Genomic DNA, 18,141 nt, shown 5'->3' on the forward strand with positions numbered 1-18,141 from the left:
AGTATATTTGGTTATATATTTGATCCATTAATTAAAGGATTTTAAAATGAGAAACTTCAAAAATACTTTTCATTATAATTTTTGTTGAAAGAAGCATGATCATTTAGAATGAGTGTGAGATTTAGAGTTAGAAAACATTGGTTTAATCTGTCTCCTTGGTTCTCAAGTGCCTTGTGACTTTTGACAAGTGACCATATTTCACTGAAAATATGACAGTTGTGAAATGCACCACTCACTCACTTTATGTACCACTGAGGAAGGAAAACACCCAAGATGGGGAATCTATTATCTGAGACACAAAGGGTCAATGCAGAGAGATAAACTTAACATACAGAAAGAAACACCAAAGAAACCTGCACATTTCAACTTTGGCACCTGGTAGAGGGGGAAAATAACTCTTAAAAACTTAAACCACAAGCCAGTATTCAAACAGTTTTGAAGCCTGAATTCAAGTCAGAGTTGTGATACAAAAAATATCAAATGGGGAACTTAAAGTGGTCTCAGGTTGGTGGTGTCCCCAGATGACTGGCAGAAACCAAGACAAATCTCTATAAATACCTTCAGTCTAGGTAAATGCACTATGCATTGATTATGTGATGCAATCAGATTCCAGAGATCTTAAAAAGTGAAAAGAAATGTGCATTTTTAGATTGAAGTACCATAATTACTCCAAGTCTCTGTTCTTGTTTATAATATGGAAATATGGTTATAAATTGTGAATCAGGGCATATTTTTATGCCCTGTGAACTATTTCTCAAATATAACCATAGCATAAAAATACCAACATCTTCTAATTCAACATGTAAGTTTTTAAGTATAGAATGGAAACTTTGGGAGTGGTATCAGACTTTTGCATTGAGGCGTAGATAGCAAACCTACTCCACCTGGGATATTTGATGATACATTGTTTAGATTTTAGAATTGTTGCCTCTAGTCGGAAAATTGCATAGAGAAAGCAGTGGTAATTTGCATCTTGTCTGGGGACATAGAGCAGTGCCTACTTCATTTTGTAAGTCATTGCAAATAGCTTTTGAAAGTAGGTACTATATAAATTGTAAAGTAAATGCTAATTTCTTTTTTGATATATCAATTTGATCCCAATATTAGTAAAATTAAACATAACTCAAATGATCGGTATAGCACAATTGAGAGGTCATTATTAAGATATAATTAATCAAGATCAGAAGATATTTCTGTTCGGGATGGTTTGATCTCATTAATTATTCTGTATATAACAGAGGTGTATTATCAACAATACTCATCGCCTGGTGGAGCTATGTGTGGCCAAGTTGTCCCAAGACTGGTTTCCACTTCTAGAACTTCTCTCCATGGCCTTAAATCCTCATTGCAAATTCCATATCTACAATGGTACACGTCCATGTGAATCCGTTTCCTCAAATGTTCAGTTGCCTGAAGATGAACTCTTTGCTCGTTCTCCAGACCCTCGATCACCAAAAGTGTGTTGGTTTGTTATTTTCAAAGTTAAATATTACAGTTGTTTTGCTCTGCTATAGACCTTTAAATGATCTGAACCTACTGTTAACATGGAGGAGGGTAATTTCACATTGCTCTTAAAGGGATTTTGCATTATTTTGTAATTTTTTTTTTTAACTTAAAAATATTTTTGGCTTTCTCCATGTAGTTAGTCCCCATTGTCTTCTGCCCAGCCTCTTGGGAAATAGTCATAATTTGGGTTGGTATGAAACAGAGCATATTTTTCCTTTTAAATAAGAGTAGAGTAGGAGATTACTTCTTTGACCAAGGCCTGGCTAATGTGTCATAAAGCTATAGAAATTACAAATGAAAGCAAAATAGCAAAACTTACAGATACCAATGAAATATATATAGTATACATAAACATAAAAGTTCTCCAATGTAAATTTTCTATGCCAGCATAAACAGAATGTACATTAAAAAATGCATCCCTAAGCTGTACTTCTTTTACTAAATATTAAATAATTAACCATATATAATTTTTAAACTTTAGAATTTAGGAAGACTTTTTAAATATTGATGACTTTATTTTTTTTAAAAACAGGAAGATTTGAACATATATATATATTTGGTTTATTCTGTTAAAAGTGGAAATCATCAAAACTTACTGAACTTAGAGCTGAGAATTTCTGGTATTTCCCAAGGTTCCTATTGTTGCCACTTCAGCCTTTTTTTGTTTGAGTAAATCAAATTAATATTTAAATAATGGCAATCTCTAAAATATACCTGTATTTTTTTTTAAATTTTACCTAATTTTTTGCTCTGTAGGTCAATAGTAATCTTTAAGAGTCTGAAAGGGTACAAGTTGATTTAGGATGGCTTCTGGTTGAAGACATTTTTAAATATCTTTGAAGCCTAGCTTTTCTTGAGTATTATTAATTTTTGAGTATTCCTAATTGCGTAAGTGTACATTGCAGCTGAAAACATATGAGATTAGCTTTAGACTGATTCTTTACTTTGTGCACATACATATACTGTGTTATATATACATAACTGTTGAGTATATCAACCTAATTGTCTCATTCCAGTTACTGGAGAAATAAAAATACATTACATAATAAGTATGTACTTTCTTAGAATTGCTGAATGCCAGAAGGGACCTGGTGAATTAAATGCTCAGATTTTTAATTTTTTTTTTAAAATAGCTTAATGATTTATTGCAAAATGAGCATCCATGTAACCCACTCAGGTCAAGAAAAATAGTACATTGTCACTCCCCGGAGGCCCCCTTCCACACTCCCTCCCAATCATTGCCCCCTCTGGCCTTCCTAACATTAAGTAATGTCCTGACTAATAAAATCATTTCCTTGCTTTTCTTTATAGCTGGACTCGAGCACATGTCCATAATCCCTGTAGTTTAGTTTTGTCTATTTAAAATACCTTATGAAAATTAAATTGACATAAATTCTTTTGTATCTGACTTTATCTCAACAGATTTCTTTGTAAGAATCAGAGTTTTAATTGTTTTGATTTAGCCTTTTAAGGCCAAATAAAAAGGAAAACATTATAATGAACTTACATAGAAATATGGTAGTTGATTTATTTGAGAATTTAATTGATTTAGAGTCTCATAAAAATCATATCAGAACTACCATAGTGTCTCTTTAAAGCAGTTACCTTTTACTTAGCGTTTTCCGTTTGTCCTGAACACTGCTTTTTGTTTGTTTTTGAATAGCTGTAGAAATTATTTTTGCTTAAGACTTAAGTAGAGAAAGTGCCCCTTTTTCCCCCTCTTGTTTTTCTTCCCTCAGTGACTTCCAAAATGTGGCCTTTTAGAAGAAGGCAAGGAATTAAAGGTTGTCTTAAGTACATGACTCTTTAGATACATTTGATTCTTTTATCTGTATAAGCTTTTGATTCCTTTTTAATTTGCCTATCCCAGCTGCACTGTACTTGTGAGTTACTTGCCATCCCTTAAAGAGGTTGAAAGATAATTCTTACTATTGTATTGTGGTACCTCTAAGATGAGAACTGGGTTTATTCACATGAGTCAAAACAAAGCATCAACCAGCATGTTCTAGTTAGGAACAAAAAATAGAATACCAGGGATTAGTTTTTAATGGATAGGTCACTCTTTGGCTTTAAGATTATTGTATTTCTAGGGTGTTTGTAGTTATTCACAACTACAACAAAAAATAAATTCAAGCAATCTCTTAGGTTACCAAATATCTTTTTTTTAAAGAGTCTTTTTACCCCCTTAAGTTTTTTAAAATACCTTCAGATAATAAGGTATTCTCATATGGTGGGATCTCTGAGATAGAAGCGTGGCTTCTAATTCCTGTTCACCAGCTATATCGTTACAAACAAACAACTGTGCCCTAGTGATCTACTACTTATGCTTTTCTCACAGACAGGATTACTGTGAATAATATGCAATATTTCGTGTCTTTTTTCAAAGATGGTTTTACATAATAATTTTCTTTTATTGAATTTCCTGTTTCTAGTATGTTTCAATCAAGAAATTACTTCAGATAGCATTTTTCCCCCCCAAAAGCAGGAAGTTAACTTTTTTATTAACTGTATTGTTGCAGGGTTGGCTCGTGGATCTTCTCAACAAATTCGGCACTTTAAATGGGTTTCAGATTTTGCATGATCGTTTTATTAATGGATCAGCATTAAATGTTCAAATAATTGCAGCCCTTATTAAGTAAGTTATGTTTTAAAATTAATCTTCAGTGCATTATAGAAATTGCTACTTAATTGCTTGATAAAAGTTGTTTCTTATTTCAAATGTGGTTTCTTCTCTTTAGCTGGTAACTTGGATTTTTTTATTTTTTAAAGGAAATACTCTGGTTTATTTTATTTTTTTATTTTTTATTATTATTTTTAAAAAATATTTATTTGGCTGTGCTGGGTCTTTGTTGCGGCACGCGGGATCTTTGGTTGCAGCATGCGGGCTCTTAGTTGCAGCATGCAGGATCTAGTTCCCCAATCAGGGATTGAACCCGCACCCCTGCATTGGGAGTGCGGAGTCTTAACCACTGGACCACCAGGGAAGTCCCCAGATTGTTTTAAAGTAATAGGTACAGTCTGAGTTCAATCCTAGTTGAATTGTAAGAAATTGAATGTTAAAAGATTTTTGTCTTTCTTGTTTCAGACCATTTGGACAATGCTATGAGTTTCTCACTCTTCATACAGTGAAAAAGTACTTCCTTCCAATAATAGAAATGGTTCCACAGTTTTTAGAAAACTTAACTGATGAAGAACTGAAAAAAGAAGCAAAGAATGAAGCCAAAAATGATGCTCTTTCAATGATTATTAAATCGTTGAAAAATTTAGCTTCAAGGGTTCCAGGACAAGAAGAAACTGTAAAAAATTTAGAAATATTTAGGTTAAAAATGATACTTAGGTAAGATATTTACCTCTTGAAATAATTATTTATGTGAATGTTTAGAATCGTATTTAACACTGAATTTCTCTTACAGATTATTGCAAATTTCTTCTTTTAATGGAAAGATGAATGCACTTAATGAAGTTAATAAAGTGATATCTAGTGTATCATACTACACTCACCGGCATGGTAACCCTGAGGAGGAAGAATGGCTCACAGCTGAACGAATGGCAGTAAGTCCTTTGATTCTACTTTCATGAATAAGAACCTATCTAAGGCAAAAATCAGAATAGCTCTACTTAAAGTTAGTAATGTTAATGAAATTGGGAGGTGTGTGGATTGATTTACAACTGTTAATCCTGAGAACTTTTTGTGATAACATGGTTTATTATTTGGTATATTTGGTGATATATAATTGTTTGATGATAATGGATAGCTTAGCACATCTTTTATAAGCTTATTGCCGAATGTAGGTGTTCTGAAGTAATTATTAGCTTGTCGGGTGGGGGTTGAAATTGAGTAAATATAGGTGATTTGGGGAATAGATTGGGTAGTATCTGGTAGCTATTGAATGAAGTGGCCTATTCATTTGACGAATTCCACTTAAAGATTTTAAAATAGGAAATATAATTATTGGAATAAGATACACATGAGTTAATGTTTTGTCATCATTGTAAGGACTTTGCTTAAGCACTTATATTTACATCATTTTGATGTTGAAAGTTTAGGAAACTTTATTTACCCTAGATAATTTGCATATATTATAGTTTAAAATGAATAAGAATGCTACTTAAATATTGGTTGAATAACTTTAGTGCATACTGTCTGACGGTACTGAGGAGACATCTGTAAAAGAACTGTCCTTGACCTCAAGGAGGCCTCAGTTTAATAGGGAAAACAGTGATTAGAATGTGATAAAAAGTATGTGGAGGATGCCTAGACACATTGGCCCTGTGTTAGGGGGTCAGGTGGTAGACATCTAGTTTTGTGTATCTGATTTGTCTGTTCACCTTGTGGAAAGTCGGGCACAGAGCTACTCAGTGTGGTCTGAGGTCTGGTTCTGGTCCTTGAGCTATTGCCAAGGCTAGATGAATATGGCAGATGGCATTGAGTGTTTAGAAACTTCTGTAGCAATTTGATATTGCCACATTTTAATTGTATTCTACAAAAATATCTGTCTGTAATAGATTAGAAGTAAAAAAGGACCTTTACCAGCTGAGAAGTGTACTTCCTTTCTCTAGCACATTTTGGGGCTAAGTACTTTTTATTCTCATTAAGTTGAATAGTGTAAAATCATACAATATGGACTGTTACCTTTGTATTGTATCATGAGTTAGTTTTCTTTTGTTGATTTAAATATTAAATAAATACCTGTCAAGCAATATAGCATAGTGTTAGAGAAACACAGACTTCGGTAGCTTTCAGCCTTGATTCAGATTCTGGTTCCAACACTTCTGAGCCTGTTTACTTTTCCATAATAGGGTAATACAGCCTTCATTAGGATTGTTGAGAAGATTAAAAAGCTAATGGATAAGCAATAATAGTGTAATTGGTTAGTAAATAAAAGTTAAAAGTACCTTTTCACCCAAATCAAAACTGGTATAAAAAAATCTAAAGATCTTAAAATAGGTCCTATAACCCACCATACCTAAACCATGGTGATCGCTACATTTATTTATTTAAAAATTTATTTTATTTATTTATTTTTGGCTGCGTTGGGTCTTCGTTGCTGTGCGTGGGCTTTCTCTAGTTGTGGCGAGAGGGGGCTACTCTGTTGTGGTGCGTGGGCTTCTCATTGCGGTGGCTTCTCTTGTTGTGGAGCACCGGCTCTAGGTGCGCAGGCTTCAGTAGTTGTGGCTCGCGGGCTCTAGAGTGCAGGCTCAGTAGTTGTGGCGCACGGGCTTAGTTGCTCCGCGGCATGTGGGATCTTCCCAGACCAGGGCGCAAACCTGTGTCCCCTGCGTTGGCAGGCGGATTCTTAACCACTGTGCCACCAGGGAAGCCCAGTTGCTACATTTAAATAATAATTTTCTGAGTAAATGCTGGAGTAGAATCTTTTTAATGACTTCACTGTTTCTAATTCATGGAAACATTTCTGTATGTGCAAAATTAAGTTCCATGAAATTATTGTGATTTTTCATAATTTTGTATCAAAAGAACACATAACCATGTTACATTAGTGCATTATATTTTGAGGGTTTTTTTGTTTTGTTTTTTTGTTTGTTTTTGTTTTTTTGCGGTACGCGGGCCTCTCACTGTTGTGGCCTCTCCTGTTGCGGAGCGCAGGCTCAGCGGCCGTGGCTCACGGGCCTAGCCGCTCCGCGGCATGTGGAATCTTCCCGGACTGGGGCACGAGCCCGTGTCCCCTGCATCGGCAGGTGGACTCTCAACCACTGCGCCACCAGGGAAGCCCATATTTTGAGTTTTTAAATTCCTACTAATGTTTAAAAGTGTGAACAGGGACTTCCCTGGTGGTTCAGTGGGCAAGACTGCGCTCCCAATTCAAGGGGGCCCGGGTTCGATCCCTGGTTGGGGAACTAAATCCCACGTGCATGCTGCAACTAAAAAAAAAAGAAAGAAAGAAAGAAAGAAAAAAAAACCCTGGAAGCTAAAAGTGTGAACAATACTTTGTATATATTTTTAGAAGCTTTGAAACAAGTGTTTGAATTCTATTTAGGAGTGGATACAGCAGAACAATATTTTATCAATAGTCTTGCGAGATAGTCTTCATCAACCACAGTATGTAGAAAAGCTAGAGAAGATTCTTCGTTTTGTCATCAAAGAAAAGGCCCTGACCTTACAAGATCTTGATAATATCTGGGCAGCGCAGGTAAGGAATTTAAGATGGTGGCTCTTTGGTTTATAAAAGAAATGTACTAAAAACTAAAGAAATGGTAGTACTTGTAGTTAAATGGGATGAAGACTTATACTGTTTGAATTTCAGTATAGGTAAATGCTTATTGTTTACAGAAGTCCTGTCAAGAATCCTTTTGAGATGGCCAGTAATATTTTTAAAATAAAAAATATTCCGACATCTACTGTATGTATTTGGTAAAGGTTGGCAATATGTAGGTTTTAAATAAGAGGCAAACGTAAAATAATAAGAAATGTCTATTGAAAGAGTATAAGACATCCATAATTGGTTTCTTCATATACTTAAAACAAAGAAGTCTGATGTCAGGAAAGTTAAATCACTAGATTATTTATAAAAACCTGTAATAATCCAAAGGATTAATAGCTTTTAGAAGGATAAGTGATCTTTGGTCTCAGAGATAGAAACTATGTGATTCCTTTGATTATCTTAATGACAAGTTTCTATTCATGGATCACTTGGGAAGTATTGATGAGTTCTAGATTACAAAGCTTTGCTTATTGAGTCTGTAGAAACCAAGAAAGCATTCAGTTTTGCCTTTGAGTGCTTAAGGTTCCAGTTTTGAAACAGTACCACTGGTGGGCCTTATTCGCCTATTTGCAATGTTAGAACTGGCATGTTAAATTCAATAAACTGTAATAAAAGTTCACATGAATTCCCAAAGTCTACGTTAACCATGTATGTCAAGGAATTGAGTTGTCAGGTTTTAGATGGCAGTTCTAAAACATGTAAAATATTAGGAATTTTCTTAGGTTACACAGTTAGTCGGAGATGGGAATACTTTATTAATTAGTAGTTTTCCACAGACAGTGTATGCTACTTATTGCTGTTCAAATTTTAGTATGGTCTGATTTTCTTTGGTTTTTCAATAGGCAGGGAAGCATGAAGCCATTGTGAAGAATGTACATGATCTACTGGCAAAGTTGGCATGGGATTTTTCTCCTGAGCAACTTGATCATCTTTTTGATTGCTTTAAGGTAATAGTTAACATAGTAGTACAGTTTCATTTTTAATAGAATAATTCATTAAATCTATGAATGGTTCTTACCCAGTAAGTACTTAAATGGAAATCATTAAACAGTTTCTAGTATAAAGGAATTGACCATTGTTTTCTTTTTCAATGAGATCTTGATGTTCATTTTTATAATAATAGTCCTCATAAATAAGGATTTTTTTTTTTAATTCAGTTGTCAATTTGGATTCCTTTCCCCTAGCAGTTTGTGTTTTTATTATAGGTTCAAGTGAACTGTAGGGCTGCAGGGAAGGATTAATTGGTTGCAATGAAAAATAAAGAATCAACAGCAAGGACTACCAATACCTTAATAGTCTGGGGTGATATGCACAGGCAAATTGGAAATGTAATTCATGGACTTAATGGAAATGTAATTCAGAAGGTAGCCCAAGAGCTCCTACAGTCATATCTGCATTGGTACCACCATGCACTTTTTAAAGCCATATTGTGTAGTGGTCTCTCTCCAGTTACTAGTGCTGGGTTTGTAAAAGCCAAGTGTTTGGTGAATTTGTGGATTAAGAACACAAGATGTTATGGCAGTGTTCACAGAGGGGCATTCTGTTAACAACTGGCATTAGATCATGAAGGTATCTTGTTAAAAGTAACAGTTATAACAGTTATACTGACTGCTGGTGGGAACATAAGTTCCTACAACCACTTAGGAAAATAGTTTGGTGTTTCTGGAAAAGTGTAAGATTTTCATGACTTAGTCGGTTTGACTTCTGAATATATACTGTAGAGAAACTCATGCATATGTACACCAGTATACACAGTCAACATTTGTGGCAGAATTATTTATAATAGCTAAAAATTGCTATGTAAGATGGATAAATTGTGGAATGTTCATATAATGAAACGTAACAATGAGAATGAGCAGATTTGAGCAGCTCAGCCACAAGGGTGAGTCTAATAAACAGAAGGTTGAAGAAAGGAATGAAGGCACACAAGAATTTCATATACCTTGATTGCATTAACATAAACTTCAGAAATAGACCCAGCTAGCTTCTGGAGTGCTGCTTACCATATTATTTTTGACCTGGGTAATAGTTACATAGGTGTTTACATTATGTAGTATAATGTGTATGTTTGTACCTTTCTTGATGTGTATTTCACAATTTTAAAGAAAAAATAATACCAATTACTGGCTTCTACCCGAGACCAATTAACTCTGAGTTGCTAGGAATGGGGCCTGGGAGTCTGTATTTTAAGCAAGATTCTCAGATGAATCTTAAGTACATTAAAGTTGTAAATCACTGCCTTATGGAAAAATTAAGTTTGAAGTACAACAAAGGCAGCTAAGGAAATAATAGAATCAGTTACGGTGGGTACTCTAAAGTTAATTGCCATTCATTTTTAATTTTGAGATGACTTATGAAAGGATGGTACGTGACCAGTGACGACCATGATGGGAGGAGAAAGAAGAGGTTGACTGTTATTACATTCTCTGGACCCTCCACCCCCTCTTATAAGAGTGGTCTAAATACAATAATAGTCTAAATATAAAAATAATTCCATCTATGCTCTCCCCCCCTTTGGATTAATAGATGTTTATTGAGCGCTTACTATTTGGTAACAAGCACTGTTTTTTGAGGTGTTGATAAAACTAACGTTCTTATGGAGTGTGTCTTGAAACTTTCTACTACAGATGATTCAAAAGAAGCATGAAGTCCAGGTCACTTTGCAGTTCTTTATAGAGTGCAACCAAATGATTTCAAAGCTTATTGATTAGACTTATGTACTTGCCTGGTCTAGCTGGTCTGTTTTTTCAATGTCTGAGTTCTAATTCAGTCTTCGTTCTTCAAAGTGGTTATACCAGTTTACAGTCCCATTGAGATTTTCACATCCTTGCCAACACTTGTTTTTGTCAGAATTTGTGAGTTTTGACAGTCTGCTTGGTATGAAATGTTACTTCATTGTCGTATTGTTTGTTGTTTTTTTTGCGGTACGCGCGCCTCTCACTGCTGTGGCCTCTCCCGATGCGGAGCACAGGCTCCGGACGCGCAGGCTCAGCGGCCATGGCTCATGGGCCCAGCCGCTCCGCGGCACGTGGGATCTTCCCGGACCAGGGCACAAACCCGTGTCCCCTGCATCGGCAGGCGGACTCTCAACCACTGCGCCACCAGGGAAGCCCCCATAGTGGTTTTTATATCCTTGATCACTAATGAAGTTGAACATCTTTTCATATGTTTCTATTCTCCTTTTGTGTGTGTGTGAAAAGCCTATTCAATCAAGTCTTTTGCCTAATTTTTCCCTTTTGAGTTGTTTGTACTTTTCTTATTGGTTCTTAGGAATTCTTGACATATTCTGAATGCTAGTCATCTTTATCAGTTTAAGTATTGCAAATTGTGGTTGTTTTTTTTGTTTTGTTTTGTTTTTTTACTCACCTTATGGTGGCTTTGGATGAACAAATGTTCTTTATTTTTTTAAGCAAGGAATTTTTATTGATTTATTTGGCTGCGTTGGGTCTTTGTTGCTGGGCACGGGCTTTCTCTAGTTGTGGCAAGCGGGGGCTACTCTTCATTGCGGTGCGTGGGCTTCTCATTGTGGTGGCTTCTCTTGTTGTGGAGCATGGGCTCTAGGCGTGCAGGCTTCAGTAGTTGTGGCACGTGGGCTCTAGAGCGCAGACTCAGGAGTTGTGGTACACGGGCTTAGCTGCTCCATGGCATGTGGGATCTTCCCGGACGAGGGCTCGAACCCATGTCCCCTGCATTAGCAGGTGGATTCTTAACCACTGCGCCACCAGGGAAGCCCTGAACAAATGTTCTTAATAGATTCTCCTTTACATATTTAATGACTTTAGTATATGTCTGTTAGAGATAAGTACATAAAGAAAAACTTCACAATATCCTTATCATACCTAAAAACTAATAATTCCTTAATATTGTCACATAGTCATAAAACTTTAGTTGCCTCAGATTATACCTTATTTTTGGAGTTTGTTTGAGCTACGCTCCATAGTTTGTAATCAGTTGCATATGTCTTTTAAGTCTCTTTGAATCTACAGTTCCCCCCTTTGTCTTTACTTTTTCCTTGTAAATTATTTGTTGAGGAAACTGGATTGATTATTGCTTTGCTGTATATCAGAAGTATGATACAGAGCCTTTTTTGTTGTTGTTTTGCTAGAATATATCGTAGGTGGTGATGTACTCTTCTTTAGGAGGCACATAATGCTTGCTGGTCTCTCTCTTTAAAATGTTCTTAATTGTAATATAGTCTAATATTTCAGTCTTTTCGTATATTCCTAGCAGCTTTCTCTTATTCCTTTCATAATTTTAAGGGGTCTAGGAGAAATTAGAAGTATGCACTCCAGTTGACTTATGACATATCCTGTATTTATCACATTGTAAATGTCTGAATAATAATTCCATTGAAAGGATCCTCTGTAATTTACTTAATCATCCTTCTGCTATTTGCCATTAGGTTGATTTCAGTTTATTTTCCAATAAACACTGATTATCAACTTTATACATACACCTTTCCTCATGTTGTTTAGCAACATCCCTGACCTCTACCCACCAGATGCCACCAGCCTGCACACATACCCCATTGTATAAACTGGGCATTTAAAAAGTACCATTTTAGAGAGGGTTTGTTTTTTGTTTTTTTCCATTTTAGAGTTTTTAAATGAGTATTCTGTCTTCTAAATTGAAATAGCATTGTATCATTTCTGTTCTGTGTAAGTCTTGGATAATAACAGACTTTGTTATAGACTTCTGTTTTTAAATGCGTGTAATGCACATTGCTCTATAAAAGGCTTTTTTCATTTATTATGAAAATCTTTGTATATCAAGTTGTCTTTAACATCTTTTAATATAATTTTAAAAGTGCAAATGACAGACTGAATCTAAGGCAGTAGTTTTCAACAGGAGGCTGTTTGGCTTCCCAGAGATGCTTGGCAATATCTGGAGATACTTTTCGTTGTCACAGCTATAGGAGGAGGAGTTGCTACTGGCTTCTAGTGGGGTAGAGGCCAGGGGTGCTGTTAAACTTCATACAGTGCACGTGACAGCCCCCCACAAAACTGGAAGAAGAGTTTTCCAGTCCAGAATGTTTGTAGTACCAAGGTTGAGAAACTCTGATCTATGGTATTTAACTGTAAACGGAGATTCTTTTGTTTTTCCTGGAGTTTAAATCTGTCCTGTCTTATCGCTCAGATACCACTTGAATAATGCTGTGCTCAGCTGTGTTGTTTTTCTGATGAATATAGTTTATCCAGTGACAATTTTAAGCAGTGACCAATAAATATGTGTTGTTTCCATATCATTTAAAAAAAAATTTCTAGGCCAGTTGGACAAATGCAAGTAAAAAGCAGCGAGAAAAGCTACTTGAGCTGATACGTCGTCTTGCAGAAGATGATAAAGATGGTGTGATGGCACACAAAGTGTTGAACCTCCTGTGGAATCTGGCCCATAGTGATGATGTGCCTGTAGACATCATGGACCTGGCTCTCAGTGCCCACATAAAAATACTAGATTATAGTTGCTCCCAGGTAAGGTTTTGCTGCCTTGCTCACTTTTTGTGACCCTTCTCCTTCACCATGAGGATGGCTTAGATATAGAATAGTTCCAGGTTTTTCTGACATTGTTATTTTTGAAGTGATCTTTAAGAATTGACATACTTTGTTCATGTAAGTCCACCTTCCTCTTAGGTCTCTATGTCTAAGTTTTGTGCATCATCTAAAAGCAGTTTAGTCTTCTTAGTAGAAAGACGGTATAAACAAAACGAGTAATGTAGTGGTGGTAGTGTCAGATGTATGGTGCTGAAATACCAGTTTCAAATATCAATAGATCATATAAGATATTAAAGTTGATTATGGACTTTAGAGGTAAGAGAAGTTAGGTTTTCTTTGCTTCTTACGGAAGTTAAGAAGAATTGGTAGAACTTCCTAAACACTAAAACATTTAGTGCCTTCCCTATGAGCAGATCACACAACAGCTTCCCTGTATTCTAACTTGTAGCATGTGTATCTTTTTAATTCATGGTAAAATGAATATTGCTGAGTAACTGATTTCCTACCTGTTAAAACTAGTTCCTATACTAATGAACTGAAATTAGGTAAGAACTAATAAGCTCACGTAGGTGTAGGTGTTTTCTTTTCTTTTTCCCACTAGTTGTACTAGCAGTTCCTCAAGTATTTAGTGTACCAAATAGTAATAAGAACCTTGTGTTTAAATTATTTCATTAAAGAGAGACACAAACACAAACTAATAATAATCTGTACTTAAAATTGTTAGGTATACAGACCTACATTTCTGATTATTATTGACTCAGGGAAGGAGTAAAGTAAATAAAGGACGAGAAGTAAAATATATCTGAAGGAATTTTGATTTTATAACATTCATTTTTAATTGCTTATACCTGTTTCTGTCTCTCTTCTTGTGTGTGAATTTATTTTTGGTGAATTTTTTTCACTCAGTTGCCGTACTATTTTCTTGGTAAAACATAAATTTTCAATGTTCCTTACTATGCTAAAAACAAACCCATACAGAGTAACAATTGGAGTTACGTGTTATCGCTGGATTTTATTATGTGGTAGAATCTCTTAATACATTGGATAAAGCTAAATGTCTACCTCCTGGCAACTTAAAATCAAACTTTTCAGTGTGCTTAATACCTTTCTGTAGATATATCTGAATCCGTGTCATGTTGAGTTTTTATAATAGTGTTTTACTTTGGGGAGTTTTGGTAGTATATGTGGATTAAAAATGTACTTAAAAGCAGCTTTTTATTATTATTAAATTCTTTACTGCAGTTACAGCATAATGTGTATGATGCTAATCTTACAAGAAAAGCTCTGTTTTGTAATTCTCAAACTAATTTGAAGGTGGAATTCTCCTGAGTATTGACCTATATAAAACATTGAAATTGTTTTTTAAGGACCGTGACACACAGAAGATACAGTGGATAGATCGCTTTATAGAAGAACTTCGTACAAATGACAAATGGGTAATTCCTGCACTGAAACAAATAAGAGAAATCTGTAGTTTGTTTGGCGAAGCACCTCAAAATTTGAGGTAAGGCTTTTAACAGAAAATTTCAATATTTTTATTTATGTATTTTATTGAAAAGAAACGGCATTGTCAGTTGGTGAAAGCAAGTTTTAATTTTAAAAAAGAAAATTACAGTGGGGTGACAGGACGCTTACACATGGATTAAATTTGAACAAAAGAGGATTCCTTTATCATATCCACCTCTTTTATTGATGAGGAAGTAAGACACAATTTAGTGATAAGTATCAGAATAAAGATGATAATATTGCTTTCATGTTATCTGTTCCCACTCTTATAACCAGAAAGTACAAGAACAAATTATTCCAGTAACTAAAGTTTGGCATGTAAGATATTTAAAGTCGGCTACTTAACAGAAATTTAGCTAAAATAAATCAGAAAAAAGTATTTTTAAACTATACCTGTCATCTTTCATCATTTGAACATACCTGAAATCTAGTGTTTGAAATTAACTTTAAAAACTTTTTAAAAAGCCAATAGGTTTATTTTACTGTGAAAACTTCTGTAGTATGACATTTCAAAGTTAATAAAACGTTAAAACATTGCAAAGTAAACCAATTACGGAAATATAATGTCTGTAAGAAATATATAATATGGATTAGGGTAGATACAGGCAAAAAGGGAAACAAAGAAGGAAGGATAAAATGCAGTGAGGAATGAAATTAATAGATACAACACATGCCACTGAAATTATCTGGCATACTTGATGGAAATAAGAGATAATTCTGTACTTTGAATGCCTAATAAATAAAATTTTAACGAAAGCACTTTCTTTGATTAAATTCTCCACTACATTTACAACCATAATCTTTGTGGCGCTAGTGTTACAAGAAATGTTTCTGTTTTATAATTCTGGAAATAATCATGTAAACTTGTAAGTGCTTTGGTACTACTGTAGTATGGGAGAAGAAATCAGTCATTGATTATCCCATAGTGTGAAATTGGAGAATATTAGTGCATAGTTTTTGTATGAAGGAAGAATAGTGGAATTAATGTCTTGTTTTTGAGGCATTGATTATTTTCTTTTAAATAGCTTAATATTGTCATTAAAGAAAATAAATGGCCCAAAGTTAATTCTGTTATGAACGAAACCATTTTAAGTGTTTAAATTAGTATCTCAGAATTTAGATTGTATAAGCTCTTTCGATTACAACAGAGTTTAATTGCCTAATTATATTGTTAAGTTCTTCTCGTTTCAGTCAAACTCAGCGAAGTCCCCATGTATTCTATCGCCATGACTTAATCAATCAACTTCAGCACAATCATGCCCTAGTTACTCTGGTAGCAGAAAACCTTGCAACTTATATGGAAAGCATGAGACTATATGCTAGAGGTATGTATTGTAAGCTAACATGAACTATGAAAAATAACAGCAGTTTCCCTTACCAGCATTTTTTTTCATCAGTTACCTTAGAAGTGACAACAAATGTATTTTTAAAGATGCGAGGTAGTTGATTTTATAAACTGTGTTCCTTTATGAACTTGTGATCCACTTTTACTCCCAAATCTTACACACTCTAAACTCCAGGCCAGCGTTTCAAGCCTCTTTACTAAGTGCTTGCCTTACCCACTCTCCTTGTTAAATTGATTGCTTTTTCTTCCCTGCCTGGGAGCTCTGCCTGCCTATACTACAATTGGTTGTTACCTTCCTAGGTATGTACCTGACTCATTTTCATCCTTTGTTTCCTTACTACCACCACCTTTATCGTTTCAAGAAAACTTTTGCCTAAGTCTGTTCTTGCAAATACTATAGTTCTTTTGTAATCCTAAGTCCATGTTTCATAAGTTCTTCAGACTTTATGAATTAAGAGTTTATAAGAAAGAGATCCGAGGCTACTAGAATCCACACGTTTACATTGGTTTCAAAGTGTGAATTTGTTTTAACATGTTAAGGTAAAGATTTCTGTGGTGTCAACAGTCCGTTTTTAAGCGCCTGTTGTATGTGGAGCTCTGTTTCAATGTGCTTTTGCCCTCTGACAGTTATGTCTGAGTCTGTGTGCTAGGGTACAGATGGGTTCTTAGTACATATTCCTCTGTCTTATGCCAAACTCATAGGCCCCAAAATAAACCCCAGAACTATCTTGTAGGTTTAAGTTTCTTCACATTGCCATAGAAAGAAAACTTTATATTACCACAGAGATAGAATTGAACATAATGGTTACTGAACATACCACTCCTTTAACATGTTATAGTAGAGTCTGCAGAAGCCAATACATGTATTAAAAATGAGGATACATCTAATACTCATTATTTGAAGAATTAGAGTAGACTCTTGGCATTGTTGAATAAAATCCCAACCAAGGTGCTTATAAATCAAAAGGTTTTTGCTTTGCTTAACACTTAAGGTACATACATACATTCCCATATAAAACTCAGATAAACATAATTGAAAAACTAAGCAGCTCTCAAGATACCTGAACTGATTTTGTTGACTCTGTTCTTCCGTTTACCACTCTGGGCCAGCTGAGTCCTCCTAGTTAATAGATTGCATAGCCGGTTTAAGCATCAGGCAACTGATAGGCACCAGGCAATAATCTTTTATCATTTCAGTCCTAAGTTCCATCTAAGTAGCATGATAGAGTAATCAACCATATGATTTATGTTATATACCAAATGCAAACAAAATCTGAGAGAGGCAAAAGAGGTTTGCATGTAGTACTCCCAAGCATTCAGACATCTCGGCTCAGTTTGATGTAACTCACATTCTGTTATGATGCCACCTCTTCTTGATGGTACAAAGCCCTCACAGATGCCAATGCAGGCCTTCCCCCCAAATGAAGCCTTAATATAAACCACATGTGTTGCATTGCTAATTTTTACTTAATTTATTTGCATGTGGTATTTCATTTAATTTCATTGTCAGAGGTTGAGAATCCTGCTTTCAGGATTCTCGAGGCTATCAGGAGATGATACATGTACAGTTCAGCCTCACTAGGGTTTTCTTTTCCTTTGTAGTTAAATTCTACATGAGTCATTGCTTCATCTCAATTTCATGGACTGAATGTCTTCAGGCTTCAGTTTCCCCTTCTTATATTGTCTGTATTTTCACAAAGTAAGAGATGTGAATCTGCCTAGATTTGAAACATGACCTAACATATTAGGTGTATGACCTTGAACAAGTTATTTATGCTAGAATAATGCCTGGTACATAGTAAGCCCTTGAATTCTTGTTGCTACTGATATGTTCCCCTGACTTTATTGACACCATACCTTCTGTTCGTCCTAACTATCTTTGATACCTTTTCTTCCTCTATTGTAGTAATCTTCTGATTAATACTGATCAGTCTCCAGATATTTAAATATGGGGGAGAAAATAATTTTTAAAGCTAGTAAAATTCTCCTGTTAAAACAAACTTTCACGCCATTTGGAAATCGATCAACCACCGAGTTCCAAATTTGCAATTCAAAAATAAATTATGTTTTA

At 35.0% G+C, this 18,141-nt stretch overlaps 1 protein-coding gene across 3 annotated transcripts in view; it reads left to right on the plus strand.

The window, feature by feature from the left end:
• Positions 1–18,141, plus strand: part of USP9X (ubiquitin specific peptidase 9 X-linked) — a 134,119-nt gene that overhangs the window by 45,942 nt on the left and 70,036 nt on the right. For 2 of the 3 annotated variants that reach the window (XM_082609007.1, XM_082609006.1), the window contains 9 exons: positions 1,239–1,457; positions 4,026–4,141; positions 4,592–4,843; positions 4,920–5,058; positions 7,503–7,655; positions 8,570–8,674; positions 12,992–13,198; positions 14,587–14,723; positions 15,902–16,050. In XM_082609007.1, coding sequence (XP_082465133.1) covers positions 1,239–1,457; positions 4,026–4,141; positions 4,592–4,843; positions 4,920–5,058; positions 7,503–7,655; positions 8,570–8,674; positions 12,992–13,198; positions 14,587–14,723; positions 15,902–16,050 — 1,477 coding nt within the window. The remainder of the gene's footprint in view (positions 1–1,238; positions 1,458–4,025; positions 4,142–4,591; positions 4,844–4,919; positions 5,059–7,502; positions 7,656–8,569; positions 8,675–12,991; positions 13,199–14,586; positions 14,724–15,901; positions 16,051–18,141) is intronic. The other variant, XM_082609008.1, reaches the window with a different exon arrangement.

This window comes from Mesoplodon mirus (assembly GCF_964341445.2).
Source record: "Mesoplodon mirus genome assembly, chromosome: X".
Lineage (NCBI taxonomy): Eukaryota > Metazoa > Chordata > Mammalia > Artiodactyla > Ziphiidae > Mesoplodon > Mesoplodon mirus.